The 15,015-nt window shown below is 38.1% G+C and overlaps 4 protein-coding genes across 4 annotated transcripts; all 4 read left to right on the forward strand.

Annotated features, from left to right (window-relative positions):
• Window positions 1–6,036: 6,036 nt before the first annotated feature.
• On the forward strand, window positions 6,037–6,935 carry LOC115625430 (seminase-like). Its single transcript, XM_030520470.1, has 2 exons — window positions 6,037–6,849; window positions 6,912–6,935. The coding sequence occupies exons 1-2, from the start codon at window positions 6,037–6,039 to the stop codon at window positions 6,933–6,935; spliced, it is 837 nt and encodes a 278-aa protein (XP_030376330.1).
• Window positions 6,936–8,079: 1,144 nt separating this feature from the next.
• Window positions 8,080–8,999, forward strand: LOC115625431 (seminase). Its single transcript, XM_030520471.1, has one exon. The coding sequence runs from the start codon at window positions 8,080–8,082 to the stop codon at window positions 8,905–8,907; it is 828 nt and encodes a 275-aa protein (XP_030376331.1). The 3' UTR covers window positions 8,908–8,999.
• Window positions 9,000–10,321: 1,322 nt separating this feature from the next.
• On the forward strand, window positions 10,322–11,291 carry LOC115625435 (seminase-like). The gene has a single exon (XM_030520481.1). It carries the CDS (start codon window positions 10,322–10,324, stop codon window positions 11,273–11,275), a length of 954 nt encoding a protein of 317 aa, XP_030376341.1. The 3' UTR covers window positions 11,276–11,291.
• Window positions 11,292–12,249: 958 nt separating this feature from the next.
• LOC115625407 (protein HGH1 homolog) lies at window positions 12,250–14,098 on the forward strand. The gene is made up of 5 exons (XM_030520446.1): window positions 12,250–12,392; window positions 12,465–12,652; window positions 12,711–13,214; window positions 13,646–13,863; window positions 13,929–14,098. The coding sequence occupies exons 1-5, from the start codon at window positions 12,308–12,310 to the stop codon at window positions 14,038–14,040; spliced, it is 1,107 nt and encodes a 368-aa protein (XP_030376306.1). The 5' UTR covers window positions 12,250–12,307; the 3' UTR covers window positions 14,041–14,098.
• The last annotated feature ends 917 nt before the right edge of the window (window positions 14,099–15,015 follow it).

The following is a 15,015-nucleotide window of genomic DNA, read 5'->3' on the forward strand; positions in this document are numbered from 1 at the left end:
TTACACTTTCTCTCTTGGTCTTCCATTGTGGCAACAACAAAGAACCCTTTGAACCCACTTTCTCGGCCACCCACCACCTTCGAACTTACCAACACCCGCCCATCACACACTTGCCATTTCATTTCCACGTGGCGCGCCCTAAAAAAACCGAAGACTACCGCAATCCCAAAAACGTGTGTAGTCTCAGCAGCAGGACAACACAACCAAATTGTTGGTGGTGCGGGGCAGTCCAACAAGTTCGGCGTCGGCCGTAACCCAGTAGAGACACTTGGGTTTTGTGGCTATCTTAAAGCTTGGCAGCCAGTGGATGCGGGCACATGTTAGGTAACCAGGCGCCCCTCGCCCAGCCAGTAAGTCGGAAAGTGCAGCAGTATTAATTAAACAGCCGCAGCAGCAGTGGCAGCAATTTGTAGTGCAATCGTGTGGGGACGAAAAGTGCCGCTTTACCTCACCTTTAATATTTTGGGGTGGGGTTACGGCAATTAGTGACCATTTCAGAGTGCAAAGTTGACTGCAGATTGGATTAACATGCCGATATCGTGTGTCAAATAAACTCCCCTGCGCTGAACCGAAAGCTGAAAGCGCGGTCATTAGCACTTGTTTTCTGGCCAAATCCTATGAGTATGCATGGCTTGGTAACAATTACCTGTTGCTTAAAATCTAGGACATTCGGATCAGAGTGCAAACTAGTTGCAATGTCTTTAATATCATTATTTAGATTACTCGCAGCTTAGCTTTTTCTACTTAATTAAGCAAATTAAGGTATTTTTTGAAAATACACATATCAATTTCATGAATTAAATCGTAAGCAGAATCTTTTCTTTTAGCATTGGTCTATCGTATTGCTCATTAGATCAGTGGCTATATTTAGTTTAAAGGTATACAATTATTTTGGCTTCTCCTGTTGGAATTTCTCACATAAAGAAGGTTTACCAAAAAACAAATCAAATATATTCTAATCGCTTATTGTAATTGCAAAAACTATTTTTATTTACACTTTTCAATTTCTTTAATTATTAATTTATTAATATTGCTTATAGTCGTATAAAGCATCATGGCATGAACCACTTGCCATACAGCAACCAGATTAATAATCAACTTTTGTCAAAAATAAATTTTTTCTTCTCTTTTTCTGTTTTTTGCTCTTAGTTTCGTTCTCTTCCACAAGTTTTTTAGATTTTAGTTTTTATAGGGGGACATGAGTACAGACTCCGGTCAAGCACCTCGGAGATGAGTGAAGGATATCAGCTTGCACGCTGCTGGACAAGTTGTTAACCTCAACATATGTCATGGCCTGCGTCAAAGGATATCGATGGTACAATTAAGCAGTCAAACAATGTAAAGTATTTCAACTACTATTTGTTGTTAATTTTGGACACAAATTGTAGATTAAAATTCCCTTTTTTTGCACCTTTAACTGAGGTGGCAAATACGAGGAACTGGCTGTCACTATGCAATCCAAAATCGGAACACCCACAAATGTGAAAAAACGGCTAAGAAACTCTAAACTGCCAAGCCGACTTCCACGTTGCATTACGTAGGCCCTACTGTAACTCAAGATTAAAGGAAGACCATTATACTGATCAGTGGTCACTGCCCTCGAACTGTCTAAAGCCGTCACATCTTTGCTTCCGATCTGTCTGCGTCCTGCTCTTGAATGATGTTTTTTTTAGCTTCCTGAACACTGCCAGGAAGAATCAATTACACCGACTCCAAACTCCTGCCTCTTGTATCTTAAAGATCTACCTGCTTGCAACAGATGTGCAGACTGAGATCACTAACCATCTCAAGTTACACCAGACGACTCATCACTTCTTAATGCCTTAGCTTTTTTGGCCCTGTGTTGTTATTCTGGTTAAACATCTTCAATAAAATGCGAGGCAAAAAGTTTGCTCAGGGTGTGACTGGTGTTGTTACTATTGCCACAAAACTTGCAGTTGTTGCCATGCTCGGTCAGAAATACAGAGGCCAGCAAAAAGAATATCAAATTTTCACAACAAAGCACTCGCCTCAGCAGATAAGAAAGAAATATTGCTTTTCAGGCTAGCTGTGGGGCAACTTGTAGATGAAACTACGATTTCTTACATAAAACGAAATTCCAATTTTATGGAAATAGTATTTTCCAATGGGTTTTTTTCTATTTGTTATGTTTTGCTATATTATTGTCTGAAGTTGTTGCCAATTGATATAAACGTAAGTATAACCGTGAAGTACGCGGTTACAAATTTGTATTTGTATGCAAAGCGAGTCACTGGAACGCTTTAACACAAGAATGCATGAATTTTAGTTTGTTCAATCGCAATTGTTATGGATACAGTTCTACTATACAAAACAACAATTTGGTAACCTCGAAAAGTTAGATTACAACGCAGTTGACTAAATAAATTTGTTTATTAAAAATAGCTCTCTTCTTAGTTGAAAATGTTAGTAGTTACCCTGTTCATAACTAATTATTTGTTATTTGCAACAATAGTTTCCTCCTCAATTATATTATAACTTGTCGGAAGTAAATAAGATTAACTAATTAAACCCTGTACTCAAAGTGGTAGACCCCACAAAGTATATATATTCTTGATCAGCATGACAAGCCGAGTCGATATAGCCATGTCCGTCTGTCTGTCCGTCTGTCTGTCCGTCTGTCTGTCCGTCTGTCTGTATAAACGCAAGGATCTCAGAAAGTATAAGAGCTAGAATAACCAAACTTGGTATACAGATTCTCCTGAGCCCGAGAAAGGACGAGTTTGTTCATTATTTCTGATCCACTCCTCCATTCCCCCCTATTCGTGATTTTTTATAACTCCCGTAATTCTTGGAATAAAATTTGGTAGTCACATTAAGTTAGTGATTATATATCCGTAACCAAGTTTCATTATGATAGAATGATCGGAAAGAAAGTTATAGCCATATAACCTGGCCCAATGCACACATACATAAATATGTACAAGTACACAAACACACATAGGCACGATTCTGATGTAAATGTAAATGTATATATGCATGTATTGAATATTTTATATTTAATTTAGTTAACTAATTAAATTAATTTAGTTAATTAATTAAATTAATTTAGTTGATTAATTAAATTAATTTAGTTAATTAATTAAATTAATGTAGTTAATTAACTAAACTAATTTAGTTAATTAATTTAAATAAATTAATTTACAAACTAAACTAAATTAGTTAATTAATTTAAATTAATTAATTTAGTTAATTAATTAATTAATTAATTTAGTTAATTAATTTAAATAAATTAATTTAGTTAATTAATTTAAATAAATAAATTAATTAATTAATTTAATTTTTTTTTGTGGGGTGGTACAGGGTATTTAAGAGTTGAGTCTGCTCGACTTTAGAATTTCTATCTTGTTTTTTTTTATAAATCTGTTAGTTTAACTGGTCCTTATCCTTTTTGAGTGGAGAGCAAGTCGTAATAAAGAGTTTCACACCTAGTTCGAGTCTCATTGTTATTGTGTTCTATTTTTATTTATCAGCTAATTTCGGTCAAAACGTTTTGAAAGTGTCTCACGGTTTCAGTTTCTTCTGAATATCCATAAAAATGGAAAAATCTCAATAACAACAAAAACCAAAAACTCCATTTTGTTTGAAGAAAACCAGCCACTTATCTTACATTAGTCTGGATTTAAGTTTTTAGCCATACTATAAATGATTTGTTTTGAAATTGTTAAAACGACTCTTAAAAACGTTAAACATTTAAAATGGTAAATAATAATTATTATAATATAATATTAATTATTATAATAAAATTAACTGATATATGCTTTAATTATAAAGAGAAACCATTTTTAAATAGGGTCAATATCAATAATAAGTAATAATGTATGCCACAAATTTATCAGATATCAACAGTAATGGAAAAGATGTAAAGCCGGTAAAAAGTCTAAGATAAATATATTTATTAGCTATAGATTGACTATAACTACAAATGTAACCTTTTGAAGGACTACTTCTAAAATAAGACAAATTGTTGTCCAAATTTTGTAACATTGACAAACCTATGGGGCCTTTGGCTGTTTTCTAATATTGGTAAGGTATATTAGAAACCCAATTTACAGGTTTGAAGCATTTCGGTGGCATTCTTAGGGTTAACAAAGCAAAGTGTCTTGGTTTGCCGAATTAGGCGAGTGGATTATGCGGAAAGCAGGGCGCGCACGCGCTATTGCCTCATTCGGTATGCAACAGAGAAGCGCAGAAAAATTAATATGCACGACTAGTATGTGACTAAGGGGACGGTGGGCGAGGCGTGGGCGTGCGAACCGCTTCAAAGCACATTGGGCATTTCAATCGCGATAACACAGATGCCTATGGCAATGGCCGGTGATGACGATTATGATAGACAGTAAAAAGTACTCCCCCCGAACGGCCGGCATTGATCGCTTACCAATTACAGAGCTGACGCCAATCCAGTCCACTCAGAAATTGGTGTACGTGAGGTAAGGCAGGTGCGCACATTCTGGACATTGACATTGAGGAAAGAGCTCGATCGGAACGCCTTGCAGACCCAACGCAATTGAAAGTGCTTTATATAAGTGGGCTGATTCTTAGCCTGGTACTACTATTTGTGTAAGCAAACGAAAGCACCGCTATCCCTCGGCTTAGTCCCCCACACACAATTGCATAATTAAACATTGGTGACGGAAATTAAAGTCTACCTCAATCGATTGGAAAAATAATAGTAAGGACACATGCAATCATGTAACAGCCAGAACTGTACAGAGCTCTAAAATACCTTTAAAGGAAAAATAAATACCATTCTAAAACCAATGTATTCTATTTTATTTAGAAGATTACACAATTAATACTTGTAATAGTTACAGGTTATTATATGTTAAGCAATCCAGCAAGCCCGACTGAGACTCTTCACTGAGAAGAGTCAAAAGAAGAAGAAGAGGGAACACCTTTCTGCAGCTTATGGGCTTAGTGCTGGAGTCAAAGCATCATCAATCTGCATAATAATTCCTCGCATGTTTCCAGGCTGAATACTCGCCCGCTTTGCTATTAAATGGTGATAGCAGTTCATCGTAAGTTGTATGCGACTCTACTCACTATAAATACCTTTCAAGACGTTTTCTTTATAATCAAATGAGCGTAACCGATTTACAGCTTTCAGTAGTTCCGCACGAATAGATAGTCCATTAATATTTTACCAAGCTTTTTACAATCATAATACTTGTATAACGATGCAAATCTGCGTCCTACATGGATTCTTCTATTCTAACACAAACACCATCGTTTAACTTTTTAAGAATTGACTGAAACTTGATATGGTTTGAATACTTGTATGAACCGGATCGGTAACTGTATGTATGTCCGGTCGACAAAAGTGTGAGCACCTAGCACTATGAAGTGTACGACCGATTATTGTACCTGCCAAATATATCTATATAATAACTTTCATAAAAGTCGGTCGAACGCACCACAAACACCATAATACGAGATGCTTATATACAAGTGTATATATAAATAACGTGGCTTTAGAAATGTGGACAGTATTGACTGAATTCTGTAGAGGGGAGAAGGAAACAAAGATCGCAAAAATAAATTTAAATAAAAAATGAATGCTTCCTTCTCCCGGCAAATCTAAAATACCCTTGTTAACCTTCAGAAACGAGGTATATAAATAAAATTGTTGATCAGATGCGGGAAGTAATTCACTGAAAAAGATATGATATTGGAGACAACTTCGCACTAACAATCGCTTACAACTTTTAGGTTGCATAAAACTTAATTTTAATATTTGAAATTTTTAGCATTCTTTTCCCTCCCTGTATGCAGCTTAAATCAAATTCTAAGCAACTTGATTTACAATTTTTTCTTTTCGTTTCCAAGCTCAGCCTAATCCGACTCTAACATTCCTATTTATCTTTATTTATTAAATACGAACTATTCCTGCCACCTCCCTTGTACAAATCGGAAAATTGCTGCTTCAAATTATATTAAATGGTATTCGGCACAGTTACGAAAAGAAACAGTTGTAGAGAATTGTACCCAAATAAATGAAATCAATTCGTATGAGACATGGCGTGGCGTCTGATGAGCCTTCTGCTAGCCCTCCAGCTTTCAGGGCACAGCGGAAAAGTCTACAAGAGCCGAATAACCATATTTACGGAGCGACAGGATCGCGAATGGCAAGGCGTGAATAGTAACACGGGGGATAACCATGGTGGCTGGTTGGTGCGCATCATGAACGGCAATGGGTTCTTTGCATGTGGCGGAGCCTACTATGCACCCCTAATGGTGCTGACCTCGGGTACCTGTATACACGACTACCGGTACGCTTTAGATGGAGCCAGTGCCGACACGCCGGCAGTTGCAGATCATGAGACGGAGAACTTCTCCCTCCTGGATACGGTGCACACGCCCGACGACTTCAGGCATACTGAGAACTTCATGGACATTGCGGTGGTCCAGTTGGGAGCGCCCATACGAGGGGTGCTTACGGAGTTCATAAAGCTATGCACTAAGCCAACTAAGGTGGGAATGAACATGTCGTCCTATGCATGGGGGTATGGCAACTTAGACGTACAGCTGCCAACAATAAATCCAAAAAAGACATATGTGCCCGTCGAAGATCTAGGGGAGTGTCAAAAAAAATTCTGGGAACTGAGGCGGAAGCCAACGGCAACATCATTGTGTGTTACGCAACCTAAGGACAAGATGAAGTGCCGCTACGATCCTGGTGCACCTTTAACTTGGAGAAATGAACTTTGTGGAGTAGTGTCGAGAGGTTCGAGGTGCTGGAACACATCCTACCCGGGCATCTACACCGATATCTATAAAGTCAGGAAGTTCATTGAGGATATTGAGGAAGGGATCGAAAATGGCGATATTGTACGACGACGAAGGAGAGCAGCCAAAGTCACACAATTGACTACAATGAAACGACTAAACAGAAGAAAAAGGGCAACCTTAAATAGGGCCCTAAAACCGTATTATTGATTTCTAAACAAGAGGGAACGCTACGGTCGAGCAAGCCCGACAGCAAAATAGCCTGTAATCTCCACAAAAAAGGGAAAATTCAAAAATATTTATTTAAACAAAAATTAAATTATTTACAAAAAATGCAATGAGTTCATTAAATATAATAAAATATATTTAATACACACATACATATCTACAAAAGTGAAGACATGTTTATGTACAGATTCAAGACCATATATTTACATTATCGTGTCTATGCGTGTTTATATGCGTCAAGGCAGAGCTTCGGCAGAGAAAATACTTATTTATTTATGGCTATAACTTTCGTCATAATTAACCTATCGTAATGAAAGTTGGCATACGGACTCATAATCACTAACTGGAGGTATTTGAGTAGAAAATACCAATACGCGGGTTATGGAAAACACACGAATTGCAGGGGAGTGTGAGGGGGGGTGTATCAGAAAAAAACACAAACTTGTCCTTTCTCAAACTTTGGAGAATCTGGTTACCAAGTTTGGGTATTCTAGCTCTTGTAATTGCTGAGATCCTTGCGGTCGTACAGACGGACAGATGGTCAGACGGACAGACAGACAGATGGTCAGACGGACAGACAGATATGGCTATATCGACTCGACTTGTCATGCTGATCAATAATATATATGCTTTGTGGCGTCTGCCACGCCCCCTTCTGTGTGTTACATACATTTGCACAAAACTAATATACCCTTTTACCCTTTGGGTACAGGCTATAAAAAGTACGACCACTTTGGAAAGAATATGTTGCTCGTTCTATTTCTGGTCATACATTTCCTAAGCCATATAAATAATGTAGTGATCAGGCTTAGTGATTGATGCAGATACATATATAGATAGGCGGATGGATGAACTTCGTGGCGTTATGATGATTATACATTCATGTACATTAGTATATATGCATCGATGTTTCAAGCTTACGCATCAAAATAAATATACCCTTACAACTACTACCTGTGAATGGTATACAATTTAAGATCACTAAGTTCCACCAGATGTCCGATTTGTTACAGTTCATGCTAATATATGCATTAAATAGCATTGTAACGTGTTCATTATTCCAGCAGTTGCGAAATATTTTTAAAAATCTGCAGCTATTTCCCAATGGAGCTTCGTTACAACTTGCTGATCTGTTTGCTCGGCGCCCTTACTGCCAGCGGCAAAAAGGAGCTATCCAGTCACCTACGAATCCAACCACCCATTCGATCAGAGAATGTCAACGGCTACCTAAAAACCAGTGGAGCCCAGGTGGGCCCTTGGGTGCTACGCATCATGAAAGGCAACAAGTTTGCCTGCGGGGCGTCCTACTACAGCAGTCTCTACGTGCTGACCTCCGCGAGCTGCCTGCATCGGTACAGGAAGAAGCTAGACGTTTTGAGGGTCGAGTTCGCCATGCCCGAGCCGGACAGTTCCGAAGGTGTGGCGCTCATCGACGAAGTCACTGTACCCAAGCAGTATAGATGGCCCGAAAACTACATGGACGTGGCAATGGTCAAGCTAGTCGAACCCCTGACTTCCCATCAATTTCAATTCGTAAAGCTCTGCCAAAAACCACTTCGTGGCTATAAGAAGCTAACGGCTGTTGGCTGCGAGGCGAATCCCGATCAGAGAATGCAAGTGGAGGAAGTATCCGTGAGGACGAGATCAGAGTGCCTTTCTGACTACGAGACAATGCGCTTGTCCGGAACCGTAACATGCGCCGAAAAACACCAACAACCAACCAACACCAAGCACTCCAATTACGGTTTTGGCTGCCCTCTCACATCCGGAGACGATCTTTGCGGCATTTCTCTCATGGGTCCCCGATACAAAAATACCCTTTTCACCGACATAACTCAGGTGAAGAGCTTCATTTCGAAAGTTGCTCACCAAAAGCGCCGACCTAGGACTCATAAAAAACGAACTAAGGAAATTAATATTTGGCGAAAATGAAATAAGTACTGGATGTTGTAAATAGATCGATCTATGTATATTTTTTTGAGAGAAATAACTGAATAAAATATCAATACCTGGGGTTGACCGCAGATTGTGTGGATATTATGGCCTCTATGTAACACAAGTTGCATTTTAGCGAGTTATTGATAAATGTGCGAGTATGCATTAAATAAATACATATTATAAAATAGAAATAGAACCTATTCATAGTAGTCGGAGCTATTAGAGATAGCTGCACCAAGTCATACATTTATTTAGAAATGACTTAATAAGTGATTCCAGATTCAGTTTAAATAAATAGTGTTAAATTGTGATGAGAAGATACATAAGCACATATACTAAGCAAGGTTTTAACATTTCCAAAAGTGGAGTTTATGAAAAGTGCTTCAATACTCACTTGGAGTTTTTCACTCTCCAGTGAAAGCGTAAAATAATTTTTAAAAAACAATTAGAAACCCGTATCTTAAAAAAAATCTTAATAAACCTATTCTTATTAATGTAAGACTATTAATAGACTGTTGAAAGAAATTCCAACGTTATGGCGGCCTGTCTTTATCGCCAACTATATACTATAATTATTAAACAGCGATGAGTTTTTCTGTAATATAGTATTCTCTGATATCAGATTCTGCGCCGGACTCAAAGCATTTGAGCGATGCAAAATGGTAATAGCGCTCTGAAAACTTGACAAAAGTTAATCCAGTAAATATAAAGAATAAATACTTGCTTGCAAGCAAGTTTTGTACGCTTTGTATGTTTTATACAGTAAAGATGTTTTAAATATAGAATATCTACAGCATCTATATTATTTTTGAAATAGCATTTAAAAATCAATTTAGATTCAGAAAATGATAATATTAACTCTTTCCTCATACATATTGTCATCGTTGGGATTTTACAGTATACGGGGAGAAGAACTTCTTAATATGATTCTCGGATGTGAGATAACAGCACACAGCAGTCAGTCAGTCAGTGTCTTAACTAATTAGCATAACCTCGACGCAGTTGCCAGGAAGTGCTCAGAGTGTGATGAGTTCAGCGGCCAGCTTTTGCACTTGAAACCCAAATTGCGTAGTTCCAGTTCCCGAAATACTCGCGAGTGGACTCAGTTTAACCTGAAGCTATATTTGCGAAATGCCGAGAGTACCGCTAGGTGCGCAGGTGCGCGTGTGAGGGTCGAGAAAACGGGTAAGCCCGCTAGTGACGTCACATGCCGAAACAAGTTTTGTAAGCACCGTTTTGCCGAATGATTAAGAATGATTTAAATTGTATTGTTTATATAAGCGAGTGAGTTAAATGAATACAAGTATGCATGTAAAGTAAGATATTATGAAACTAATGGCATTGGACACAGCAGCAAACTCAGCCCTGGGCTGTGGCAGCAGCCCAGCAGAATGAGTTCGCATACACCATGGCCGATTTGGGACTGCGGCTAGTTCTGGTGTTGCTGCTGATGCAGCTGACAAGACTAAATGGGAGAATCTATCCGGATCGCATTAGCACGGACACCAAGAAGGAGACACGTCAATGGGGCGGCATGATGGCCAATACAGGCACCAACCTGGGCGGCTGGCTTTTGCGCATCACGAGCGGTTTTGGAAATTTTGCTTGCGGCGCTGCCTACTACTCCCCTCTGATAATGCTGACCTCAGCCAATTGCATACAGCCAATTCGATATAGCTTAGAAGCTGCCATTGTCGACGTCACTGCCATGTGCGAGCGAGAGGACACCTACGCGGTCATTGACACTTTCTATTCGCCACCCACCTTTCGAGTTAGACAGACCGAAATGGACATCGCTGTGGTAACGCTGCAGGAGCCCTTGGGAGGCAGACTCACGGAAATCATCAAGTTGTGCTCTACACCCATTAAAGAAGGCATGTCTGTGGATGCCGTTGGTTGGGGTTTCCTTGGCTTGAACTATTGGCCCCGTCTCCAATTCGCAAATACGAGCTCTGTGGTGGTTGGGAATTTGGATAGTTGCCGGGAACAATATAAGGACATTCGCAATATAACTGATAGTTCGTTCTGTGTTACTCTGCCTGCAGATAAAAACGACTGCATCCACGACAATGGATGCCCTTTAATTAAGGAAAACGAACTCTGTGGAATTGTATCGTATGGCGGCAGTTGCCTAAACACCACTTATCCAGGCATTTATACAGATATCAATGCGGTTTCTGATTACATAGAACGAATTGAAAATGATGTCGTAGCGGGTGTATTGTCACGTCGTAGAAGAAGAAGACGGCGATCAATCCACCAAAAAAAAATGTACCATCAAATATTAAAATATGCAAAGCAAAATACACACAATCAGTGCAAGTGTGTTGAAAGATCAGCACACCTTTTGTACATAATATAATTAACTTATACCTACACAATCAGTTTTTTTTTTTTAAATTTGGTTTTCTTTCCCGTACGATAATACAGATGGACTGACGAATATACGGGCTTGATGGTATCAACTCCTCTTGTTCTGCTAAACAATCCTCCTTCTAGCGCTAATATATCCGTTCTCCCATTTGGTACAGAGTATAATGTATTTGATAAACACATTTAAGGGTTAAAGGAAAAAATTCGAAGCTATCATTACTTTTTCTAAATTTGAAACACGCAAATATTGAAGGGTGTATCTACTACCTAGACCTGCATAACTTCATCTTTGAGACCATTACTACTTAAGTAAACTTAAATTTTAAGCAAACCTGGTTTCAATATTTACAGTGCAGGATACTGACATATCACTGCAGTGAACTACAAATTGTTTCAATTCTTACACAACTAGTATCTGCAATGTTCCACAACAGTGACTTGCACGTACTCGATACTGAATAAAACAATATAGCCAGAAATAGCCAGAAGTAAATCAAATAGTTTTGTTTACTACACGTGGTTTGCGGAATTGCTTTATTTAAACATATCTCCATTGATCTGACTTAATGAATATATAAGCAAATCTATTCCAGCGAAGAGTATACATAAGTATATTAAATATATTCAAAAATATTTTAAATAACCATATTTAAAATATATGAAAAAAAAAAACTTGTACGTGTACAACTGATTACGAACATATGTTTGAATTGCATACATCCGGACGAATCTAGTTTAAGTTTTAAATTATATATATTGAATATACTTTTCGAAATTCGGTTACTTTTGTCGTGCACTCGGAACTGGCTGCTATGAAACTTGACGAGGATGTTAAAGCATAGAGCTTGTGAGCGTTGTAGTACAAGTAAGAACTAGTTCCAATCAACCACGCAGTGAACTAAAAAACCATTTGAACAACAGCTGTTACGGAACTACCAAAAAACCATCTCTCGCGAACGCACTGTTTAATGCACATGTTGCTTTAAGAAATTAAAACACAACAATAACAATTTAAAACACAATGGAGACGGTTAAAGAACTAATACAGTTTATGCAACCCAATCAGAGGCTCGATTTAAAGGCCGTGGCACTGACGCATGTGCTAGGTAAGAAAGGGAAATGAAAAGTCTAATTACTACCAACTATACACGTGTGGTTTGTTTACATTTTTCGCAAAGGTCTGACTGGCAGCGCCGAAGGAAAAGCGGCGATACTCTCGCTGGATGACATGCTGATTGCCATTTTCGGCTTGACCCACGACAGCAACCAGACTGTGGCTAAGGATGCCGTACTCAGTTTGATAAATTTAACAGCCGAGGAAGCAGGCGCCATCAAAATATTTGATTTGGCCAAGCAAACAAAACCCGTAAGTAACCTAACAAGACAGGAAGGACCTTTAAAACTGTGAAGATATACTCCTGCAGATATTTCCCTTAATCAATGAGGCAATTCAACACATATGCGACGAGCAGGCTGAACTTGCTGACGCTTGGTCCATGGTGCTGAGCAATATGACGCGGGTAGAGTCGCTGGTGCACGAAATACTGGATACGCTGGAGCGCGACGAACAAACACTTCCCAAGCTAGCCAAGGTATTTGCCCAGTTAGATTACAATAAGAAGAAGTCTAAGCTGCACTATCTCGGGCCCATCTTCTGCAATCTCACGCAAACCCCACGCGGTAGGGAGCTTTGCTGTCACTCGAAATATCAGTTGCTAGAGAAACTGTTACCATTTGCATCCTATGAGGAGAATGTTGTGCGACGTGGTGGCACGATTGGTATCATTAAAAACATTTGCTTCGATCCAGTTTACCACGACATAATCCTGAACGATAACGATGAGATCTTGTGTGCTATACTGAATCCGTTGTGTGGACCTGAGGAATTCAGTGATGAGGAGAACGATAAGATGCCTATTGCACTACAGGTGAGAGATTTAAAGACAGAAAAATTTGCAACAAGATACTTTCGACCTTAGAGACCCGTCGTTCAATAGTATACAAAGCCATAGTTTCTGTTAAATCAACATCGTGACAGTAGTCCGATCTGCCATAAAGTTGTCTTTTTGGTTCCTAGGTAAATTTTCCAAAACATTTGCAATGGCAAACTCGCCTCTTTCAAGTAAAACCCCTTTATTTGTACTATCGTCTGTATTCCCGAAATATTATACTTACGCAATAATCCTTTTTAAAGACTTCAAGCTTTTACTTGTTAGTATTGTTAACTAATGTCACAATGTAATGTTTTAATTTAGCATAGAAAATGATATTTTTCTAAAAGTCATCGGTTATTGCAAGTATATCTGAAGAAACAACGTTGTATAATTTGATCAACCAAATTACTTTTCTTATATTTCAGTATCTGTCAGAGAGTAAAACACGGGAAACAGATCCTGATCTGCGCCAAATGTTGCTGGAGTGCCTTCTACAGCTTTGTGCGACGCGACGTTTCCGGGAACATCTTCGCTCTAAGGGGGTCTATGAGATACTGCGGGAGTATCACAAGTGGGAAGCAAAAATTGGTCGCTGCAGCGAGTGCCTGCAGGCTTGCGAGAATGTGGTGGACATTTTAATCAAGTGAGTTCGTAAATTTTTTAAAAACATTTATCTTTTCAACTCACACGCTTTGAATACTTTTGTAGAAATGAGGAGGAAATCGGACTGGACAACTATAAAGCCCTCGAAGTTCCGGCTGACCACACAGAAAAGTTCTTGCAAGAGGATGCTGATTATGTTAAGAGTTTAATGGATTGATGTTTATATCGTAATTATTTTGTATATTGTAAATATATTGCTGTAGCCTAAACAAAAACTCTGTTTGCTTTTTAATATATAGTATGTATGCAGTTTTATTCAGAAATGTTTCAATGCTTTGTGAGTTTTGCTCTTCACATACCCCTATCCTAAAGTAAAACACACAGTTGTATGCTCGCATTTAAATGCAAAATAAACAATTTGATTAGTTTTTAGTAGCATTTTGCTCAGTAAAGAGTTTATCTAGTGGTTTGCGCTTAAAGTTTTAGATATTTGTATATATATATAAGGTTTACTTATCAGCTAAGTACATTTGCATTCAAAAATTTTTAGCAATTTTTTATTAATATGAAACTTTTATGTTTTTTCACTTTGTTTGGTCATTTGTTCTCATTTGTGATGAAAACAGCATGTGTTAATAAACGAATATTTCATTAGTTATTTGAGTTCTGCGAAGATGTAGTAAATGTCGCTCTAAAATTTAAATCGCCTTCTTACATACGATTATTCAAAATGAAGAAAAGCGCGCGTCAGTAATAATATAAAATTAATATAAACGATTGCATCAAATAGTTAAACTATTAATATATTGTATGAAAAGTTAAAAAAATAGAAGCGCCGTGGACAGTAGTAAATTATATCTTACTACTGTTTTTCGTATTGAGCGCAATTTCAAAAGTTACATATATTTTGAATTTGGGATTTTTAGAACAATGTCTGGGCTGTGAAAAACAGTTGCAGCTACAATTGAATGAAGATCTACATTTTGTTTGAGTTTAAGCCAATAGGGTGCGGGTTCCTTCAATTTTTGTTTGGTTTGGACATGCCAGCACTTCAATTTATGTAATTTAGTTTTAAACATTAGCTTAAGTGTGTGTTGCTATGTGTGTTTAATATTACAAGCAAGCGACTTCAGCAAATTCTTGAACTTGTTTTGGAGTGGAAAACCTTTCATTACGCATACGTTTTTAATTT

Source organism: Scaptodrosophila lebanonensis, unplaced genomic scaffold, assembly GCF_003285725.1.
Source record: "Scaptodrosophila lebanonensis strain 11010-0011.00,11010-0021.00 unplaced genomic scaffold, SlebRS2 tig00000072-arrow-pilon, whole genome shotgun sequence".
NCBI lineage: Eukaryota > Metazoa > Arthropoda > Insecta > Diptera > Drosophilidae > Scaptodrosophila > Scaptodrosophila lebanonensis.

Bases quoted from the DNA above. Each gene is read 5' to 3' on its own strand.
- LOC115625431 (XM_030520471.1), top strand. From the start codon at position 8,080: ATGGAGCTTCGTTACAACTTGCTGATCTGTTTGCTCGGCGCCCTTACT.
- LOC115625435 (XM_030520481.1), top strand. From the start codon at position 10,322: ATGGCCGATTTGGGACTGCGGCTAGTTCTGGTGTTGCTGCTGATGCAG.
- LOC115625430 (XM_030520470.1), top strand. From the start codon at position 6,037: ATGGCGTGGCGTCTGATGAGCCTTCTGCTAGCCCTCCAGCTTTCAGGG. The intron at 6,850-6,911 runs GTACGACGACGA...ACGACTAAACAG, and splicing joins GGATCGAAAATGGCGATATT to AAGAAAAAGGGCAACCTTAA.
- LOC115625407 (XM_030520446.1), top strand. From the start codon at position 12,308: ATGGAGACGGTTAAAGAACTAATACAGTTTATGCAACCCAATCAGAGG. The intron at 12,393-12,464 runs GTAAGAAAGGGA...TTTTTCGCAAAG, and splicing joins GGCACTGACGCATGTGCTAG to GTCTGACTGGCAGCGCCGAA. The intron at 12,653-12,710 runs GTAAGTAACCTA...ATACTCCTGCAG, and splicing joins TGGCCAAGCAAACAAAACCC to ATATTTCCCTTAATCAATGA.